Below are 18,793 nucleotides of genomic sequence, written 5' to 3' on the forward strand. Positions count from 1 at the left end.
CTTACCTGCATTTCTTCAAGTTTGGACTGAATATCAGGAGGGAAATCACCAACTGCACAGCAAAATGGATCAAATGGTTCTGCCCCAAACAGATCTTTTTCTGCAAAAAATAAAATGTGATAGCCAGATAAGAGCAACATTAAATAATCTTAATTTTTATAGTTCTTTTAAATGACTATTTAATCCATTTTAAATGTGTAACATACAGTGACCATGAAATTTTGGTTGAATACTCATTACCAGGTGGGAAATAAACACATCCTAATTTTTAAAGATGCTCATTCCATGCTTTAAAAAAAAACAGAAGCCTCACCAAGAGGCTCCTGGGAACTCAAGTCCACTTGACACAGAGTTTTGTCATTCAGTAACCCAATAGAAATGATTCAGCTAGCATTTTTCATGACAGCCTAATGCAAACTCCTCTAAGCCACAACTCACACCTGAAATAACTTGCACTGATGTCCCCATCCCCACTTCTTTTTTACCTCTGTACTAGTGCGACATCCTTGCAATGTTTTAATGCATATACAGTAGTTACCAGCGCAACAAAATGCTGAGAAATAGCACCTTTCTTAATGTGAATGTTAAAAATGCTGTCTTTGCGCATTTTGGTATATTATACTGTACATGAACATAAAGAAATGTTGGCTTACTGAAAAGTACTGTATGTCCATGTACATTATAGTATGCACTCAATTTCATCAAAAATCATCACTGACCGTGGAAACTTCACACTGGACCTCATGCAACTTGGATTCTGTGCCTTGCCACTCTTCCTCCTGACTCTGGGACTTTGATTTCCAAATTAAATGCAACATTTTTCACAGTCAGTGATGATTTATGGAGCCATGTCACCTGCTGGTGTTGGTCCACTGTGTTTTATCAAGTCCAAAGTCAGCTTAGTCCTCTATCAGGAAATTCTAGATCACTTTATGCTTCCCTCTGCTGACCAGCTTTATGGAGATGCTGTTTTCATTTTCCAGCAGGACTTGGCACCTGCTCACACTGCCAAAAGTACCAATACCTGGTTTAATGATTATGGTATCACTGTGCTTGATTGGCCAGCAAACTCGCCTGACCTAGCACCATGGAGAATCTATGGAGTACTGTCAAGAGGAAGATGAGAGACACCTGACTCAACAATGCAGATGAGCTGAAGGCTGTTATCAAACCAACCTTGGCTTCCATAACACTTCAGCAGTTCCACAGGCTGATTGTCTCCATGCCACACCGCAATGATGCAGTAATTTATGCAAAAGGATCCCTGACCAATTATCGCGTGCATACTATACTGTACATGGACATACTTTTCAGTAAGCCAAAATTTCTGTATTAAAAATCCTTTTTTTTATTGGTCTTATGTAATATTCTAATATTCTGAGATACTGAACTTTGGGTTTTCACTAGCTGTAAGCCATAATCATCAAAATTAAAAGGAAAGAAATGCTTGAAATATATCACTCTGTGTGTAACGCATCTATATAAAATATATGAGTTTAACTTTTTGAATTGAATTACTGAAATAAATTAACTTTTTGATGCTATTCTAATTTTATGAGATGCACCGGTATGTATGTTGACAGGTACACAGTGGTAGATCCACCTTTTTTAAAAGCACCCCTTGTTTACCTTATTTAAGTTTGCAATGTTTCCTTCTCCAGAGAAAAAAAATCTCACCTTTGCATTTAGCCCTTATAGACTTGTATGGGACCATTCTTGACACTGGAGCTACTTCTGGTAATGGCCCCATATATTTCTATGAGGTCTCCGTGCACAGGTTCAGCCGTCCAAAAAGGAGAGAAGTAAATAGTTCAAAGGAGGTGAAGCATGGGTTGGGGTTGTTAGTGCAGGTTGATTCAAGAAAGGCTACAGTAGCATAAAATTGGCCCTTTATTCTACAGTCATGGTTGGCTTATTAAGGAGTTAAGTTGGGCTGTTTTTTTTTTTTGCCCCTTCTAATATGCTGCAAATGTGAGGATTGAATGACGTTATTTCAAGTCTTACCTTTAGTGCGGATTAGTAGGGGTGCTCTGTGCTGAGTAGCTTACTGTTTATTCACAAACTGAAGCTTAGTAAATAGTTTACTATGCCTCAGCTATGAATGGACACAGGAGCCAATCACTCACTGTGTTTATTCAGAAATGGAAGGGGCTGGTAAATGAGGAAAAAAGTGGAACCTGGACAGAAGGGGAGGTGGGGGTGGCATTAACTAGAACTGATCAGCTGTATTTTCCTTCTGCAGTCGCTGAATACTGGTGGAAGGGAGAAGAGGAGAAGCTAGCTTTCACATGCTGCATGAGGAAAATACAGTCATATGGTTCTAGTGAATGCCATCTTCACTGCCCCTCCTGCCCAGGTGTGACAGGAAGGCTGCATGGACCCTCTGGAGCATGGGGATGGTGGCACCCCTCTCACTGCAGCACCCCAGGCAGTGCCCCTGACCCCCCACCCCCTTGTTTCCTAGTTTTGACCCTAGAAAGAGTAGCTTTATATTCAGAGAATTATTAATATTATACATGTAGCACCCTACAGGTAGGTGCTAGGAAAATGTATAGTGGGTTTTGTCTGCCTAACAGCAGGGCCATGATTTCTTTTTGGTAGGGTGTCATGGCTTCCAGGTGTGTCTGTTGAAGGGGGAGTCTCCCCACTAGCTCTGTGAGAGGCTTCTCATAGGGAAGTGGAGGAAACCCAATCAGGGATACATTCAGGCTTGTAACTACCTCAGAAGGCAGATTCTGCCGCAAAGGATTCTGGGAGTGGGTATAAGTTTGAGGGAGGGCATGACTCATTGTCTTTGGCGGGAAGCAGAGTCCCAGGAGGGAGAGGATGGCTGTCTCTCCTCCGGTCAGAGGAAGCGGATGTCTCGGGTGCTGCCTGAAAATCCAGAGAGTGCTGAGTTGAGCTAAGGGGGATCCAGGGTGCCGAGAACCAGCGGAGAGCGAGAGGGGTCCAGTCCCAGGAAAGCCTACACAGGTCGTGAGTACTGAGGATTGCCCCTGGGGGTCTGCCTAGAGTCAGTGGGGACCACTCCAAAGAAGGTTCTAGGATCCAAAGTGTCAGCTAGGTGTAAAGAGGGTACCTAGTCAGAGGACCCTGAAGTGATAGAGGGGGTACCAAGTAGTAATCGACCGATATTGTTTTTTTGTTGCCGATACCAATACCGATATTTTGCTGATCGCATATCAGTATTGGCCGATATTTTCACACATGTAAAAATTACCCAAAAAAAACACAAAATATGACAGAAATCTCTTAATAAACATGTTAATCTTTATTTATAAACATTTTTAATATTAAGTGCTCGTTCTTCACACCTTAACTGCATAAAAACTGATATGAAAACTTAAATTCCAGGGACATTTGCTTTGCATTCACATCCTGATTGTGCATTAATGCATAAAACTGACTGCACTGCAGTAACATATTGCAGTGTGTGAGTCCACTACTGCAGCACTTTTATGATAAAAGTGCTGCAGTAGTGGACTCACGCACTGCAATATGCTACTGCAATAAAGTCAGTGAAACAGCTAGAAAAAAAGCTAGGCAACAACAACAACAGCTACACAAAATACACATACACAGTGGATTGGATGAACTGGAGTCAGTGGAAGAGGACTACCTCTGCAGTAAGGCACTGACTGCAACTAATGCAGTGCAGTCAGTGCAAAACTGCTAGAAAAAGAGCAAGGCAACAGCTACACAATGTCACAGTGGATTGGACTTGACAGGAGTCAGTGGAGGACTACCCTCTGCAGTAAGGCACTGACTTCATCTAATGCAGTGCAGTCAGTGGAAGACTGCTAGAAAAAGAGCAAGGCAACAGCTACACAATGTCACAGTGGATTGGACTGGACTGGAGTCAGTGGAGGACTACCCTCTGCAGTAAGGCACTGACTGCAACTAATGCAGTTCTGTCAGTGCAAAACTGCTAGAAAAAAGCTAGGAAACAGCTTGATAGTGGATTGGATTGGAGTCAGTGGACTACCTCTGCAGTAGGGCACTCACTGCAACTACAGCAGTCAGTGCAAAACTGCTAGAAAAAAAACTAGGCAACAGCTAGACAGTGGATTGGAGTCACTCAACGGACTACCTCTGCAGTAGGGCACTCACTGCAACTACAGTAGTCAGTGCAAAACTGCTAGAAAAAAAAGCTAGGCAACAGCTAGACAGTTTCAACACTTTTCAATACTCCCAGTTAAGTAGAACAATATTATAATGCAGAAAACTGAACATTTCAGCATGTTCATGGTCACCTGTTAAAGGTCTTCTGTCTTGTTCAAACAATGCTGCAACTTCGTAAACATGCTCAGGAGTGGAGGACAGATGAGCAGAGAGAGAGAGAGAGGTATCTTCTAGCATGGGAAGCAAGTGTTTTGCCTCATTTTCTCTCCACCACTGAAGAGGATGACTTCTGTCAATTACGGCTTCTTTCAAATAGAGATGAAGTTCATCACCCAGGCTCATCGATGCAGATTCAGAAAAATTGAATCCTCCGCATGAGGCCCCAATAAAACATAGAAAATGTCCTGATCAATTTGACGGTGACAAAGCAGATTCTCTTCTGTTCGTTGACGTATTTTTGGACATTTGTCTGTTTTTTCAGCATGCTGCTCTTCATAAAAGTAGTGTTCTGGACTTTTCTTTTGGCCAGGAGGAACCTCCTGCACCTCCATATCTTCTGTCAGCCATTGTTTCGCCTTAGCCAATGCATGGACTGGAGTCAGTGGAATGCAGAAGAGAAAGCATGGTTCTTGTATTGAGGATTCGAAAGACTTGCAAGCGCAACATGTTTAATCTCTTCATGCTTCTCAAAGCATATATCAAGCAAAGCTCTTTGGCTTGACAGACCATCATTTGAAAGTTGGAGGCTGTTGTGTGCCATGATGACACAGAGGTCTGACATATCAGCAAGCCTCACTCCTTTAGGCATGTTTGCTCCACTGTCTCTAAGTTGCGCAAGCATCACTCGGTCTTTGTTTAATCCTCATTCATCAAGCATGCCTAGAAACATTTCTCTACTGTACTCTGTGTGGGATCATTGCATCACTTTTGTATTCAGCATCAAATGCCTTTTTGTCTATCCGCTGTCAATGAAGTGGCATGTAAGAATGAGTAGTGACTCAGATTCTGTTTGTGACCAGCAGTCCGTCGTGAATGAGAGTGAGTTGCCAGCATTCTCTGGTTGCAGCAAAGCCTTTACTTTGTCAACTAACTTTTGGTGTAGCTTTGCCAGCATTTTGGTTCGATAATACTTCTCACTCTTCAGTGTGTAGCTTGGCTTAGTGGAGGAGGTATTTCAAAATCACATTGATATTCATTTTGTTTTTTCTGTGCTGCATGATACAATTCAATATGATGAACTCTCAGATGGGCCCAAAAATATGAGGTATTTTTTTTGCAGTTATTGATCCCATGCTTATGTTGCTTGTACATGTGTTGCACACTGCTGCTTTTCCTGGAGATGGTTGAGACGAGAAATAGTCCCAGACCACACTTTTACTCTTTCTCTTCTCATCCATCTCCATTTAAACTTGAAAGACACAACATATATTAAAGCAATGGCTTGCTGCTGAAGTTGCTGCGGATGCTGGCACTGGCACCCTGGCACCCTGTTATGGGTTGTGGTGGCTGACACCTGGCAGTGTGGCTGGCTTGGTGTCACCCTGTTCTTGATGGCTGACTTGCAGGAACACTGTGGTGGCACTGGCTGGCTGGCTGGATTGGTGTCATCCTCTTATGGGTGGCTGATTTGCAGGAACACTGTGGTGGCTGGCTGGCTTGGTGTCACCCTGTTATGGGTGGCTGGCTGGCTTAGTGACTGGTGTCACCTTGTTATTGGTGGCTGGCTTTCAGGAACAGTCTGTGGTGTGGTGGCTGGTTGGCTGGCTTGGTGGTGTCATCCTGTTATGGATGGGTGGGTGGCTGGCTTGGTGACTGGTGTCACCTTGTTATTGGTGGCTGGCTTTCAGGAACAGTCTGTGTGTGGTGGCTGGTTGAATGGCTTGGTGTCACCCTGTTATGGGTGGCTGGCTTCCAGGAACACTGTGGTGGCTGACTGGATTGGTGTCACCCTCTCATGGGTGGCTGGCTTGCAGGAACACTGTGGTGGCTGTCTAGATTGGTGTCAGCCTGTTATGGGTGGCTGGATTGGTGTCAGCCTGTTAGGGGTGGCTGACTTACAGGAACACTGTGGTGGATGGCTGGATTGGTGTCAGCCTGTTATGGGTGGCTGGCTTGCAGGAACACTGTGGTGGAAGCTGGCTTGCATGAACAGTCTCTGTGGTGCCTGGTTGGCTTGTTTGGTGTCAGCCTGTTATGGGTGGCTGGCTTGCAGGAAAACTGTGTTGGCTGGCTGGATTGGTGTCAGCCTGTTATGGATGGCTGGCTTGCAGGAACACTGTGGTGTCTGGCTGGATTGGTGTCACCCTCTTATGGGTGGCTGGCTTGCAGGAACACTGTGGTGGGTGGCTGGCTTGCAGGAACAGTCTCTGTGGTGCCTGGTTGGCTAGCTTGATGTCAGCCTGTTATGGGTGGGTGGCTTGCAGAAACACTGTGGTTGCTGGCTTGCTTGGTGTCAGACTGTTATGGGTGGCTGGCTTGCAGGAACACTGTGATGGCTGGCTTGCAGGAACACTGTGGTGGGTGGCTGGCTTGCAGGAACACTGTGGTGGGTGGGTGGCTGGCTTGCAGGAACACTGTGGTGGGTGGCTGGCTTGCAGGAACACTGTGGTGGGTGGCTGGTTTGCAGGAACACTGTGGTGGGTGGCCGGCTTGCAGGAACACTGTGGTGGTGGGCTGGCTTGGGGTCACCCTGTTGTTGTGTGGGTGGCTGGTTTGGTGTCAATCACTCACTCACCCCCTGGCCTGTTGTAGTGGGTAGCTGCTGCTGGCTTGCTGGAACACTGGTCATGGTGGTGGGTGGCTGCGGGTGGCTGGCTTGGTGTCATCTGGGTGGCTGGTTGCTTGCTCGCTGGGCTGGCATCCTGTTGTGGCCAGGGCCTGTGGGTGGATGGATGGCTGGCAGCGTGACCGGACTGCAGCTGGCTGTAACACGAGGCTGTGGGAGGTGGTCTTAAGTGTAGTGCGCATGGTGAAATGTCACGTACGGGGCGCGCAGGCGTGGGAGTCAGTGTTAGAAGGCAGAATGTGTGCACGCAACATACGGAATGACGTCACGAAAATATCAGCAATATCTGTAAAAAAAAGCCGATTCCTATATATCGGGGAAAGTCCATATCAACCCTCGATATATCGGCTTTGCCGATCATCGGTCGATCTCTAGTACCTAGGTTGAGGACCCTGAAGTGGTAAAGGGGGCGCCTGCAGTTTGGGCCCTGAAGAGTTAATGCACAATGTGAGTGCATCAGTTGAGAGTTGCAGCCACACAGGAATACACAGCAAGCTACCTCAAGCCAGGGCAAGGCTGGAGAGAGTAGTAAGTGACTTTGCAGTGCAAGCAGTGTCAGATGTTCAATGTTCCACAGTCCTGGATCTACTAGACTTAAGTGGGAGTTCCAGCACAGCTTTCAGAGATACAGTGTGTTCAAAGCGCCAGTAAGCATTGGCTAACGTCGGCTAGCATCAAGACAGCGCTAACAGGCATTTTACTACAAAAGTCTCAGAATTGTACATAGTCAAGCCAAAGGAGTAGCCCACTCCTTCCCTTCTCCTATCCCCTAAAACTAAAATAAAGCAACAAAACAAGGATGCCGGAGTTGTCAATGTGTCAGTTCTCACATCCAGGGCCGCAGCTCACATGGGCTGGAGAGGTAACCAGTAACAATGGCAGACCCACCTCAGGCTACAGGCCTGGAAATACTGCTACATACAGTATCTACTTGAACAGTAAACCATACCTTGTGTCCTAAATTAGATGTTAAACCTCTTTGTAGCATCAATTCCACTGACACAGAATAAACTTCAACTTTAGTTTATTCTGAATCGCTACCAAATCAAACAGCTCGTGTATGTTTGGAGAGTATCAAAAAATACACAGAAGAAAGATACAAAAAGAGTGAATTTGGGTCACTTGTCACTGTGTACAGAGTGGAACTGTCTGGGCAAAGTAAAGCACATTGAATGTAGTTTGAAGTGTACATCACAGCATGCAGAATGGAGCACGGTTGAGCACAGATGGTACTGCACAGCATATACCAGGATAGAATGTTGCAGAATAAATGTACAGAACTAGGGAGTGTTCATAAATTTGAGATTTCTTGGTGGATGATTTTCATTGATTGGAGGTGAGAGTTTTGAAGTGGGACATGTGTTATAATTTTAGGAGCACGCCTACATCCGTATTGTTGTGGGAGATTAAGAGCACGGAGGAATACATATTTTCATTACTGGATGTTTAAGAAGAGACTTATTGCTATTATTATATTATATTATACAGGATTTATATAGCGCCAACAGTTTGCGCAGCGCTTAACAAAATGAAGGCAGACATTACAGTTACAATACAATTTGGAACAAGAGGAATCAGAGGGCCCTGCTCGTTAGAGCTTACAATCTAAAATATATACGTTGTTTAACCACTTGCTTACTGGGCACATATACCCCCAGGCCAATTTTCAGCTTTCAGAGCTGTCACATTTTGAATGACAATTGTGCGGTCATGCTACACTGTACCCATATACATTTTTTACCATTTTTTACACAAATAGAGCTTTCTTTTGGTGGTACTTAATCACCGCTGGGTTTTTTTTTATCTTTTGCTAAACAAACAAAAAAACACTGAAGACTTTGGAAAAAACAAAACAGTTTTCATGGTTTGTTATAAAATTTTCCAAACAGGTAGTTTTTCTTCCTCATGGATGTGCGCTGATGAGGCTGCACTGATGGGCACTGATAGACTGCACTGATGGGCACAAATAGGCACTGATAAGGTGGCAACCATGGGCACTGATACACACTGATGAGACAGCAATGATCAGGGGGCACTGATTAAGCTGCATTGATAGGCCGCACTGAAGGGCACTTAGAGGCGGCACTGATAGGAGGCACTGATCGGCACTGATAGACACTGGTAGGTGGCACTAATACACAGCACTGATAGGTGACACTGATGAAGAGGCACTAAATGGCGGCACTGATGGGCACTGATAGGTGGCAATGGTGGGCAGTGATTAGCAGTACTGATGGGCATTGGTTAGCAGAAGGTGGGCACTAAGCAGCACTGGTGGTCACCGTGTGGGACCGATGTCACTCTTACAGAAGCCGGTAATCAGCTTTATTCTTTTCTCCTCACGCTGTCAGCCTTAGGAAAAATAAGCCGATGACTGGCTTCTGTTTACATCATGTGATCAGCTGTCATTGCCCTTTACTCCAATCTGTCCCAAGGACTCTACAATCATGGAGTGCGCCGCTCGTGTGCTGCATGGGCAGCGCGAGCACGGGAGGACCTCCATGTATGCCCTCCTGCCATTTTAAGCCCGCGCTGTACCTGTCTTTCAGCTATAGCGCGGGTGCCAAGTGATAAATGTTCAGCAATTTGTGTTTGCATATTTTTAAGATATGGCACTATGTTTATGTAATATACAGTATGTGATTTAGATGGTACACATACAGTATATATATATGAATGTGAGTTAGGGACCTTAGATTGTAAGCTCCTTGAGGGCAGGGACTGATGTGAATGTACAATGTATATGTAAAGCGCTGTGTAAATTGACAGTGCTATATAAGTACCTGAAATAAATAAATAAATATAAAGAAAAAAAAAATGTATATATATATATATATATATATATATATATATATATATATATATATATATATATATATATATATATATTAATATAGTTATATTTTAATTTAAAATATAGTTTTATTTGTAAATTCACACGTCTTTGGATAGTTTACTTTCTTTAAAATATTTGGTTAGTAGTGCAGCATCTTTTTCATTCATCATTTTTAGGTCTGGGGACACATTCAGGTGTTAGTAGCAGCTATTTCAACCAAGTCACTATATCATTACCATTTTATTGTTGGCGCAGGAGTAGGGTTGAGCGGACACCTAGATGTCCGTGTTCGACGGGTTCGGCCGAACTTTAAAAAAAAGTCCGGGTCCGTGTCCCGGACTTTTACCGAACTTTTCCCGGACACCGAACCCCATTGAAGTCAATGGGGACCCGAACTTTAAGGCACTAAAATGGCTCTAAAACACCAAAGGAAAGGGCTAGAGTGCTGCAAATGGCAGCAAAACGTAATTAAGAGCATGGCAAGTGCTCTGCAAACAAATGTGGATAGGGAAATAACTTAAAACAACAAAAAAAAACAGAAAAATAAAACAATGTTCTTCTTCATCTCTGAAGGACGAGGCCCATATGGAGTAGGAGGGAGGTTGAGGTGGTGGTGGATGTGGCGGTGACATAGGCGTGCGCACAGGGTGTGCTGGGTGTGCCTGGGCACACCCTAATCACCTAGGGCACATAGCATTGCCAGTGAGGAGATGGGAAAGATCTCCCTGGGACCTGCTCTGCTCTATTTCTCCTTGCCTACAGGTACATGGCCCCGATACATTACTCTCCCTGCTGGCAAACACATGCATGTGTATTTCAACTTTGGGGTGCACACCTTAATGCAATAGGCTGCGCACACCTATGGGCGGTGTAGGTGGAAGCGGCGGTGGAGGAGGACCAGGGCCGGATTAACAGCATCATGGGCTTGGTGCTGAGGATTTTGAAGGGCCTTAGGGCCGTGCCTTGCCATGCACCCAGAGGAGGAAGGGTGCAGCCATGCATGCCTAATTCAACATGGGATGCTGTCTCTGAAGCCCATAAACACATCCATGCATCGCCAACTGTCCCTCCTTGTCCGGCCTTCACGCTGTGTGGGGAGGTTCTGAGGGTGCTGCCTGGGGAAGCGAGCATAGAAGCCAGACTTCTGTGTTTACAAGTGACAGAAGAGCGGTAACAGTGAATATGGCCAACCCGGGGCCTATATAAAAGGTAGGGGCCTGGAGCTGCAGCTCCAATAGACCCTACATTAATCTGGCCCTGAGGAGGAGGACGAGGTAGCCAACACTGCTTCTTTTCACAAATTTTAAATGAGGGTACACCCCAAAAGAGTGAGAAAGAGCAAAAATGGAACAATGGGTGGGTAAGGTCGGTATCCATTGCTATTCTGCATAAGGTACGGAAAAGTCCCGTGGGATCCATGCCTGGTTCATTTTAATGAACGTGAGCTTGTCCACATTGTCTCTGGACAGGCGGCTGCGCTTGTCTGTTATAACGCCCCCAGCCGTGCTAAATACCCGTTCAGATAATACACTGGCTGCAGGGCACGCCAGCACCTCCAAGGCGTAAAGGGCAAGCTCAGGCCATGTGCCCAATTTGGAGACCCAGAAGTTGAAGGGGGCAGACCCGTCATTCACTACATGTAGGCGTGTGCACACATACTGCTCCACCATGTTGGTAAAATGCTGCCTCCTGCTAAGACGTTCCATCTGAGCTGCTGGTGCTGCTGTTTGTTGTGGCGTGCTGACAAAGCTTTTCCACATTTCGGCCATGCTAACCCTGCCTTCTGAGGTGCTGGCGGTGCCCTGGTTGCGTTGGCGACCTCCTCCTCCTCCTCCTCTGCCTTGTGCTTCCACTGTGGCCCCGCTGTCAGATGGGAATGCCAGCAGCATGGCGTCTACCAGCGTGCGCTTGTACTCGCGCATCTTGCGATCGCGCTCCAGTGAGTGAATTAAGGACGGTACGTTGTCCTTGTAACGGGGATCCAGCAGCGTGGCCACCCAGTAATCAGCACAAGTTAGAATGTGGGCAACTCGGCGGTCGTTGTGGAGACACTGCAGCATGTAATCGCTCATGTGTGCCAGGCTGCCCAGAGGCAACGAAAGGCTGTCCTCTGTGGGAGGTGTATGGTCCGTGTCCTCTGTATCCCCCCAGCCACGCACCAGTGATGGCCATGAGCTGGCCTGGGTGCCACCCTGCTGTGAACATGGTTCCATCTCCTCCTCCAGCTCCTCCTCCTCCTCATCCTCCTCATCCTCCAGAACTGTGCCCCTGCTGGACAATTGCGTCCCTGGCGTTTGCGTGTGCAGGAACCCACCCTCGGAGCCCCTTGCGAATGACTGCCCTGAAAGCCTTGGAAATGTTACCTCTTCATCCTCCTCCTCCTCCTCATCCTGTGCCACATCCTCTTCCATCATCGCCCGAATTGTTTTTTCAAGGAGGCATAGAAGTGGGATAGTTAAGCTGAGAACGGCGTCATTGCCACTGGCCATGTTGGTGGAGTACTCAAAACAGCGCAACAAGGCACACAGGTCTCGCATGGAGGCCCAGTTATTGGTGGTGAAGTGGTGCTGTTCCGCAGAGCGACTCACGCGTGCGTGCTGCAGCTGAAACTCCACTATGGCCTGCTGCTGCTCGCACAGTCTTTCCAGCATGTGCAAGGTGGAGTTCCACCTTGTGGGCACGTCACATATGAGGCGGTGAGCGGGAAGGCCGAAGTTACGCTGCAGCGCTGCCAGGCGAGCAGCAGCAGGGTGAGAACGCCGAAAGTGCGCACAAACGGCCCGCACTTTCTGCAGCAGCTCTGACATATCGGGGTAGTTTTTAAGGAACCTCTGCACCACCAAATTCAGCACATGCGCCAGGCAAGGGATGTGCGTCAAACCGGCTAGGCCCAGAGCTGCTATGAGATTTCGCCCGTTATCGCACACCACCAGGCCGGGCTTGAGGCTCGCTGGCAGCAACCACTCATTTGTCTGCTGTTCCATGCTCCTCCACAACTCCTGCGCGGTGTGTGGTTTGTCCCCCAAACAGGCAAGTTGTAAAACTGCCTGCTGTCGTTTACCCCTGGCCGTGCTGAAGTTGGTGGTGAAGGTGTTACGCTGTCCGGATGAGGAGGCGGTAGAGGATGAGGAAGCGGAGTAGGAGGAGTTAGGAACAGGAGGCAAACTGAAGCGCCCTGCAATCCTCGGTGGTGGAAGGACATGCGCCAAATTGCTATCCGCCTCAGGCCCATCCGCCACTGCATTTACCCAGTGTGCCGTTAGGGAGATATAACGCCCCTGACCGTGCTTACTGGTCCACGTATCCGTAGTTAGGTGGACCTTGGCACAGATGGCGTTGCGCAGTGCACACCTGATTTTTTCCCCCACTTGGTTGTGCAGGGAAGGGATGGCTTGCCTGGAAAAGTAGTGGCGGCTGGGCACGACGTACTGTGGGACAGCCACCGACATAAGGTTTTTAAAACTGTGCGTCTCCACCAGACGGAATGACAGCATTTCAAAGGCCAATAATTTTGAAATGCTGGCATTCAGGGCCAGGGATCGCGGGTGGGTAGGGGGGTACTTCCTCTTCCTCTCAAGTGTTTGGGAGATGGAAAGCTGAACGCTTCCACGGGACATTGTGGAGATGGTTGTTGGTGACCCAGGTGGTGGTGTTGCTGACAGATCGTCTGTTTGCGGGGTGGCAGGTGCCGGTATCACTACAGATGTGGCTGGAGCGGCCGAGACTGCAGCAGAAGAGGAAGCAGGATGAGCCAGAGACGTTTCTTGGTTTTGAAGGTGTGTACTCCACTGCAGCTCGTGCTTTGCACTTAGATGCCTGATCATGCAGGTTGTGCTCAGGTTGAGAAGGTTCATGCCTCGCTTCAAGCTCTGATTGCACAGGGTGCAAACCACTCGTGTCCTGTCATCAGCACATTTTCTAAAGAACTTCCACGCTAGAGAACTCCTTTGAGCTGACTTTGGTGCGCTCGTTCCCTTGCTGCGTTGGGCAGTAGCGGGCGTAGTGTCTAGGGCACGGCCGCTCCGCTTCTGCACCCTGCTCCCTCTTCTGCTGTGCTGGTGGCTCTGTGCGACCACCGCCTCTTCCTCCAAACTACTCAGTTCACCTGCATGACGTTCATTCCATGTGGGGTCGAGGACCTCATCGTCCTCCACATCATCTTCCACCCAGTCTTCACCCCTGCCCTCCTTGTCGGTCTCCACAATGCTGAACGCCGCAGCAGTTGGCACCTGCGTTTCGTCATCATCGGAGACGTGCTGCGATGATCCTTGCATGTACTCATCTTGAGGAATAAGTGGTTGGGCATCGCTGCACTCAATCTCTTCCACTTCTGGGGCAGGGCTAGGTGGATGGCCCTGGGAAACCCTGCTGACAGAGTCCTCAAAAAGAATAAGAGACTGCTGTATGGCTTGGGGCTCAGACTGCTGGCCTGATTTGCAAGGGGGTGAGGTGAAAGACGGTTGGACATTGGCTGCAGGTGCCAACTCTGACCTTTCTGCAGTAGACTGGGTGGGAGACAATGTGAAGGAACTGGAGGCACTGTCAGCAGCAAACCAATCTACTATCGCCTCAACTTGTTCTGGCCTCATCACTTCTAGGGGCGTTTGATGCCCTACCAAATACTGATGCAGGTTCTGTCGCCTACTCACACTTGAGGAAGGTGTTTCACTTGTGCGTGTAGCTGGCACAGATCGACCATGTCCTCTCCTTGCAACAGGAGCTCTACCAGCAGCACCACGACCCAGGCCACGGCCCTTATTTGACGGTCTCCTCATATTTCTGTAATTTAAGATCTTGCCCTAGAAAGGTTTTTATTGAATAGCGGAATAGAAAATATGATCCAAAAAAAGTGTATGTATATCACACGTACACAACCACACTAGGCCCCAATTACTATTGTTTGTACCCCTAAAAGGCTAGATGAGGAGTAGGGGGAGTATGGAACAGGCAGCACCCTCAAACCTTCAGAAGTATGAGATGAACCCCAACAACTTGGAAAGGTGGATCTCTCTCACACGTACCGACACAGACTATCCCGCAATTCAATTGATCCTCAAAGGTTTTTATTGAATAGCGGAATAGGAAATATGATCAAAAAAAGTGTATGTATCTCGCACGTACACAACCACACTAGGCCCCAATTACTATTGTTTGTACCCCTAAAAGGCTAGATGAGGAGTAGGGGGGGTATGGAACAGGCAGCACCCTCAAACCTTCAGAAGTATGAGATGAACCCCAACAACTTGGAAAGGTGGATCTCTCTCACACGTACCGACACAGACTATCCCGCAATTCAATTGATCCTCAAAGGTTTTTATTGAATAGCGGAATAGGAAATATGATCAAAAAAAGTGTATGTATCTCGCACGTACACAACCACACTAGGCCCCAATTACTATTGTTTGTACCCCTAAAAGGCTAGATGAGGAGTAGGGGGAGTATGGAACAGGCAGCACCCTCAAACCTTCAGAAGTATGAGATGAACCCCAACAACTTGGAAAGGTGGATCTCTCTCACACGTACCGACACAGACTATCCCGCAATTCAATTGATCCTCAAAGGTTTTTATTGAATAGCGGAATAGGAAATATGATCAAAAAAAGTGTATGTATCTCGCACGTACACAACCACACTAGGCCCCAATTACTATTGTTTGTACCCCTAAAAGGCTAGATGAGGAGTAGGGGGGGTATGGAACAGGCAGCACCCTCAAACCTTCAGAAGTATGAGATGAACCCCAACAACTTGGAAAGGTGGATCTCTCTCACACGTACCGACACAGACTATCCCGCAATTCAATTGATCCTCAAAGGTTTTTATTGAATAGCGGAATAGGAAATATGATCAAAAAAAGTGTATGTATCTCGCACGTACACAACCACACTAGGCCCCAATTACTATTGTTTGTACCCCTAAAAGGCTAGATGAGGAGTAGGGGGGGTATGGAACAGGCAGCACCCTCAAACCTTCAGAAGTATGAGATGAACCCCAACAACTTGGAAAGGTGGATCTCTCTCACACGTACCGACACAGACTATCCCGCAATTCAATTGATCCTCAAAGGTTTTTATTGAATAGCGGAATAGGAAATATGATCAAAAAAAGTGTATGTATCTCGCACGTACACAACCACACTAGGCCCCAATTACTATTGTTTGTACCCCTAAAAGGCTAGATGAGGAGTAGGGGGGGTATGGAACAGGCAGCACCCTCAAACCTTCAGAAGTATGAGATGAACCCCAACAACTTGGAAAGGTGGATCTCTCTCACACGTACCGACACAGACTATCCCGCAATTCAATTGATCCTCAAAGGTTTTTATTGAATAGCGGAATAGGAAATATGATCAAAAAAAGTGTATGTATCTCGCACGTACACAACCACACTAGGCCCCAATTACTATTGTTTGTACCCCTAAAAGGCTAGATGAGGAGTAGGGGGGGTATGGAACAGGCAGCACCCTCAAACCTTCAGAAGTATGAGATGAACCCCAACAACTTGGAAAGGTGGATCTCTCTCACACGTACCGACACAGACTATCCCGCAATTCAATTGATCCTCAAAGGTTTTTATTGAATAGCGGAATAGGAAATATGATCAAAAAAAGTGTATGTATCTCGCACGTACACAACCACACTAGGCCCCAATTACTATTGTTTGTACCCCTAAAAGGCTAGATGAGGAGTAGGGGGAGTATGGAACAGGCAGCACCCTCAAACCTTCAGAAGTATGAGATGAACCCCAACAACTTGGAAAGGTGGATCTCTCTCACACGTACCGACACAGACTATCCCGCAATTCAATTGATCCTCAAAGGTTTTTATTGAATAGCGGAATAGGAAATATGATCAAAAAAAGTGTATGTATCTCGCACGTACACAACCACACTAGGCCCCAATTACTATTGTTTGTACCCCTAAAAGGCTAGATGAGGAGTAGGGGGGGTATGGAACAGGCAGCACCCTCAAACCTTCAGAAGTATGAGATGAACCCCAACAACTTGGAAAGGTGGATCTCTCTCACACGTACCGACACAGACTATCCCGCAATTCAATTGATCCTCAAAGGTTTTTATTGAATAGCGGAATAGGAAATATGATCAAAAAAAGTGTATGTATCTCGCACGTACACAACCACACTAGGCCCCAATTACTATTGTTTGTACCCCTAAAAGGCTAGATGAGGAGTAGGGGGGGTATGGAACAGGCAGCACCCTCAAACCTTCAGAAGTATGAGATGAACCCCAACAACTTGGAAAGGTGGATCTCTCTCACACGTACCGACACAGACTATCCCGCAATTCAATTGATCCTCAAAGGTTTTTATTGAATAGCGGAATAGGAAATATGATCAAAAAAAGTGTATGTATCTCGCACGTACACAACCACACTAGGCCCCAATTACTATTGTTTGTACCCCTAAAAGGCTAGATGAGGAGTAGGGGGGTATGGAACAGGCAGCACCCTCAAACCTTCAGAAGTATGAGATGAACCCCAACAACTTGGAAAGGTGGATCTCTCTCACACGTACCGACACAGACTATCCCGCAATTCAATTGATCCTCAAAGGTTTTTATTGAATAGCGGAATAGGAAATATGATCAAAAAAAGTGTATGTATCTCGCACGTACACAACCACACTAGGCCCCAATTACTATTGTTTGTACCCCTAAAAGGCTAGATGAGGAGTAGGGGGAGTATGGAACAGGCAGCACCCTCAAACCTTCAGAAGTATGAGATGAACCCCAACAACTTGGAAAGGTGGATCTCTCTCACACGTACCAACACAGACTATCCCCCAATTTAACTGATCCCCAAAGGTTTTTGATTAAATAGCGGAATAGAAAATATGATCCCAAAAAAGTGTATGTATATCACACGTACACAACCACACTAGGCCCCAATTACTATTGTTTGTACCCCTAAAAGGCTAGGAGTAGGGGGGAGTATGGAACAGGCAGCACCCTCAAACCTTTAGAAGTATGAGATGAACCCCAACAACTTGGAAAGGTGGATCTCTCTCACACGTACCAACACAGACTATCCCCCAATTTAACTGATCCCCAGAGGTTTTTGATTAAATAGCGGAATAGAAAATATGATCCCAAAAAAGTGTATGTATATCACACGTACACAACCACACTAGGCCCCAATTACTATTGTTTGTACCCCTAAAAGGCTAGGAGTAGGGGGAGTATGGAACAGGCAGCACCCTCAAACCTTCAGAAGTATGAGATGAACCCCAACAACTTGGAAAGGTGGATCTCTCTCACACGTACCAACACAGACTATCCCCCAATTTAACTGATCCCCAAAGGTTTTTGATTAAATAGCGGAATAGAAAATATGATCCCAAAAAAGTGTATGTATATCACACGTACACAACCACACTAGGCCCCAATTACTATTGTTTGTACCCCTAAAAGGCTAGGAGTAGGGGGAGTATGGAACAGGCAGCACCCTCAAACCTTCAGAAGTATGAGATGAACCCCAACAACTTGGAAAGGTGGATCTCTCTCACACGTACCAACACAGACTATCCCCCAATTTAACTGATCCCCAGAGGTTTTTGATTAAATAGCGGAATAGAAAATATGATCCCAAAAAAGTGTATGTATATCACACGTACACAACCACACTAGGCCCCAATTACTATTGTTTGTACCCCTAAAAGGCTAGGAGTAGGGGGAGTATGGAACAGGCAGCACCCTCAAACCTTCAGAAGTATGAGATGAACCCCAACAACTTGGAAAGGTGGATCTCTCTCACACGTACCAACACAGACTATCCCCCAATTTAACTGATCCCCAGAGGTTTTTGATTAAATAGCGGAATAGAAAATATGATCCCAAAAAAGTGTATGTATATCACACGTACACAACCACACTAGGCCCCAATTACTATTGTTTGTACCCCTAAAAGGCTAGGAGTAGGGGGAGTATGGAACAGGCAGCACCCTCAAACCTTCAGAAGTATGAGATGAACCCCAACAACTTGGAAAGGTGGATCTCTCTCACACGTACCAACACAGACTATCCCCCAATTTAACTG

At 46.5% G+C, this 18,793-nt stretch overlaps 1 protein-coding gene across 2 annotated transcripts in view; it reads right to left on the minus strand.

Moving 5' to 3' along the window:
* Positions 1–18,793, minus strand: part of GULP1 (GULP PTB domain containing engulfment adaptor 1) — a 788,491-nt gene that overhangs the window by 33,920 nt on the left and 735,778 nt on the right. For both annotated transcript variants that reach the window (XM_082260575.1, XM_082260574.1), the window contains one exon: positions 6–100. In XM_082260575.1, coding sequence (XP_082116701.1) covers positions 6–100 — 95 coding nt within the window. The remainder of the gene's footprint in view (positions 1–5; positions 101–18,793) is intronic.

This window comes from Pelophylax lessonae (genome assembly GCF_965119305.1).
Source record: "Pelophylax lessonae genome assembly, chromosome: 6".
In the NCBI taxonomy this organism is placed as follows: domain Eukaryota; kingdom Metazoa; phylum Chordata; class Amphibia; order Anura; family Ranidae; genus Pelophylax; species Pelophylax lessonae.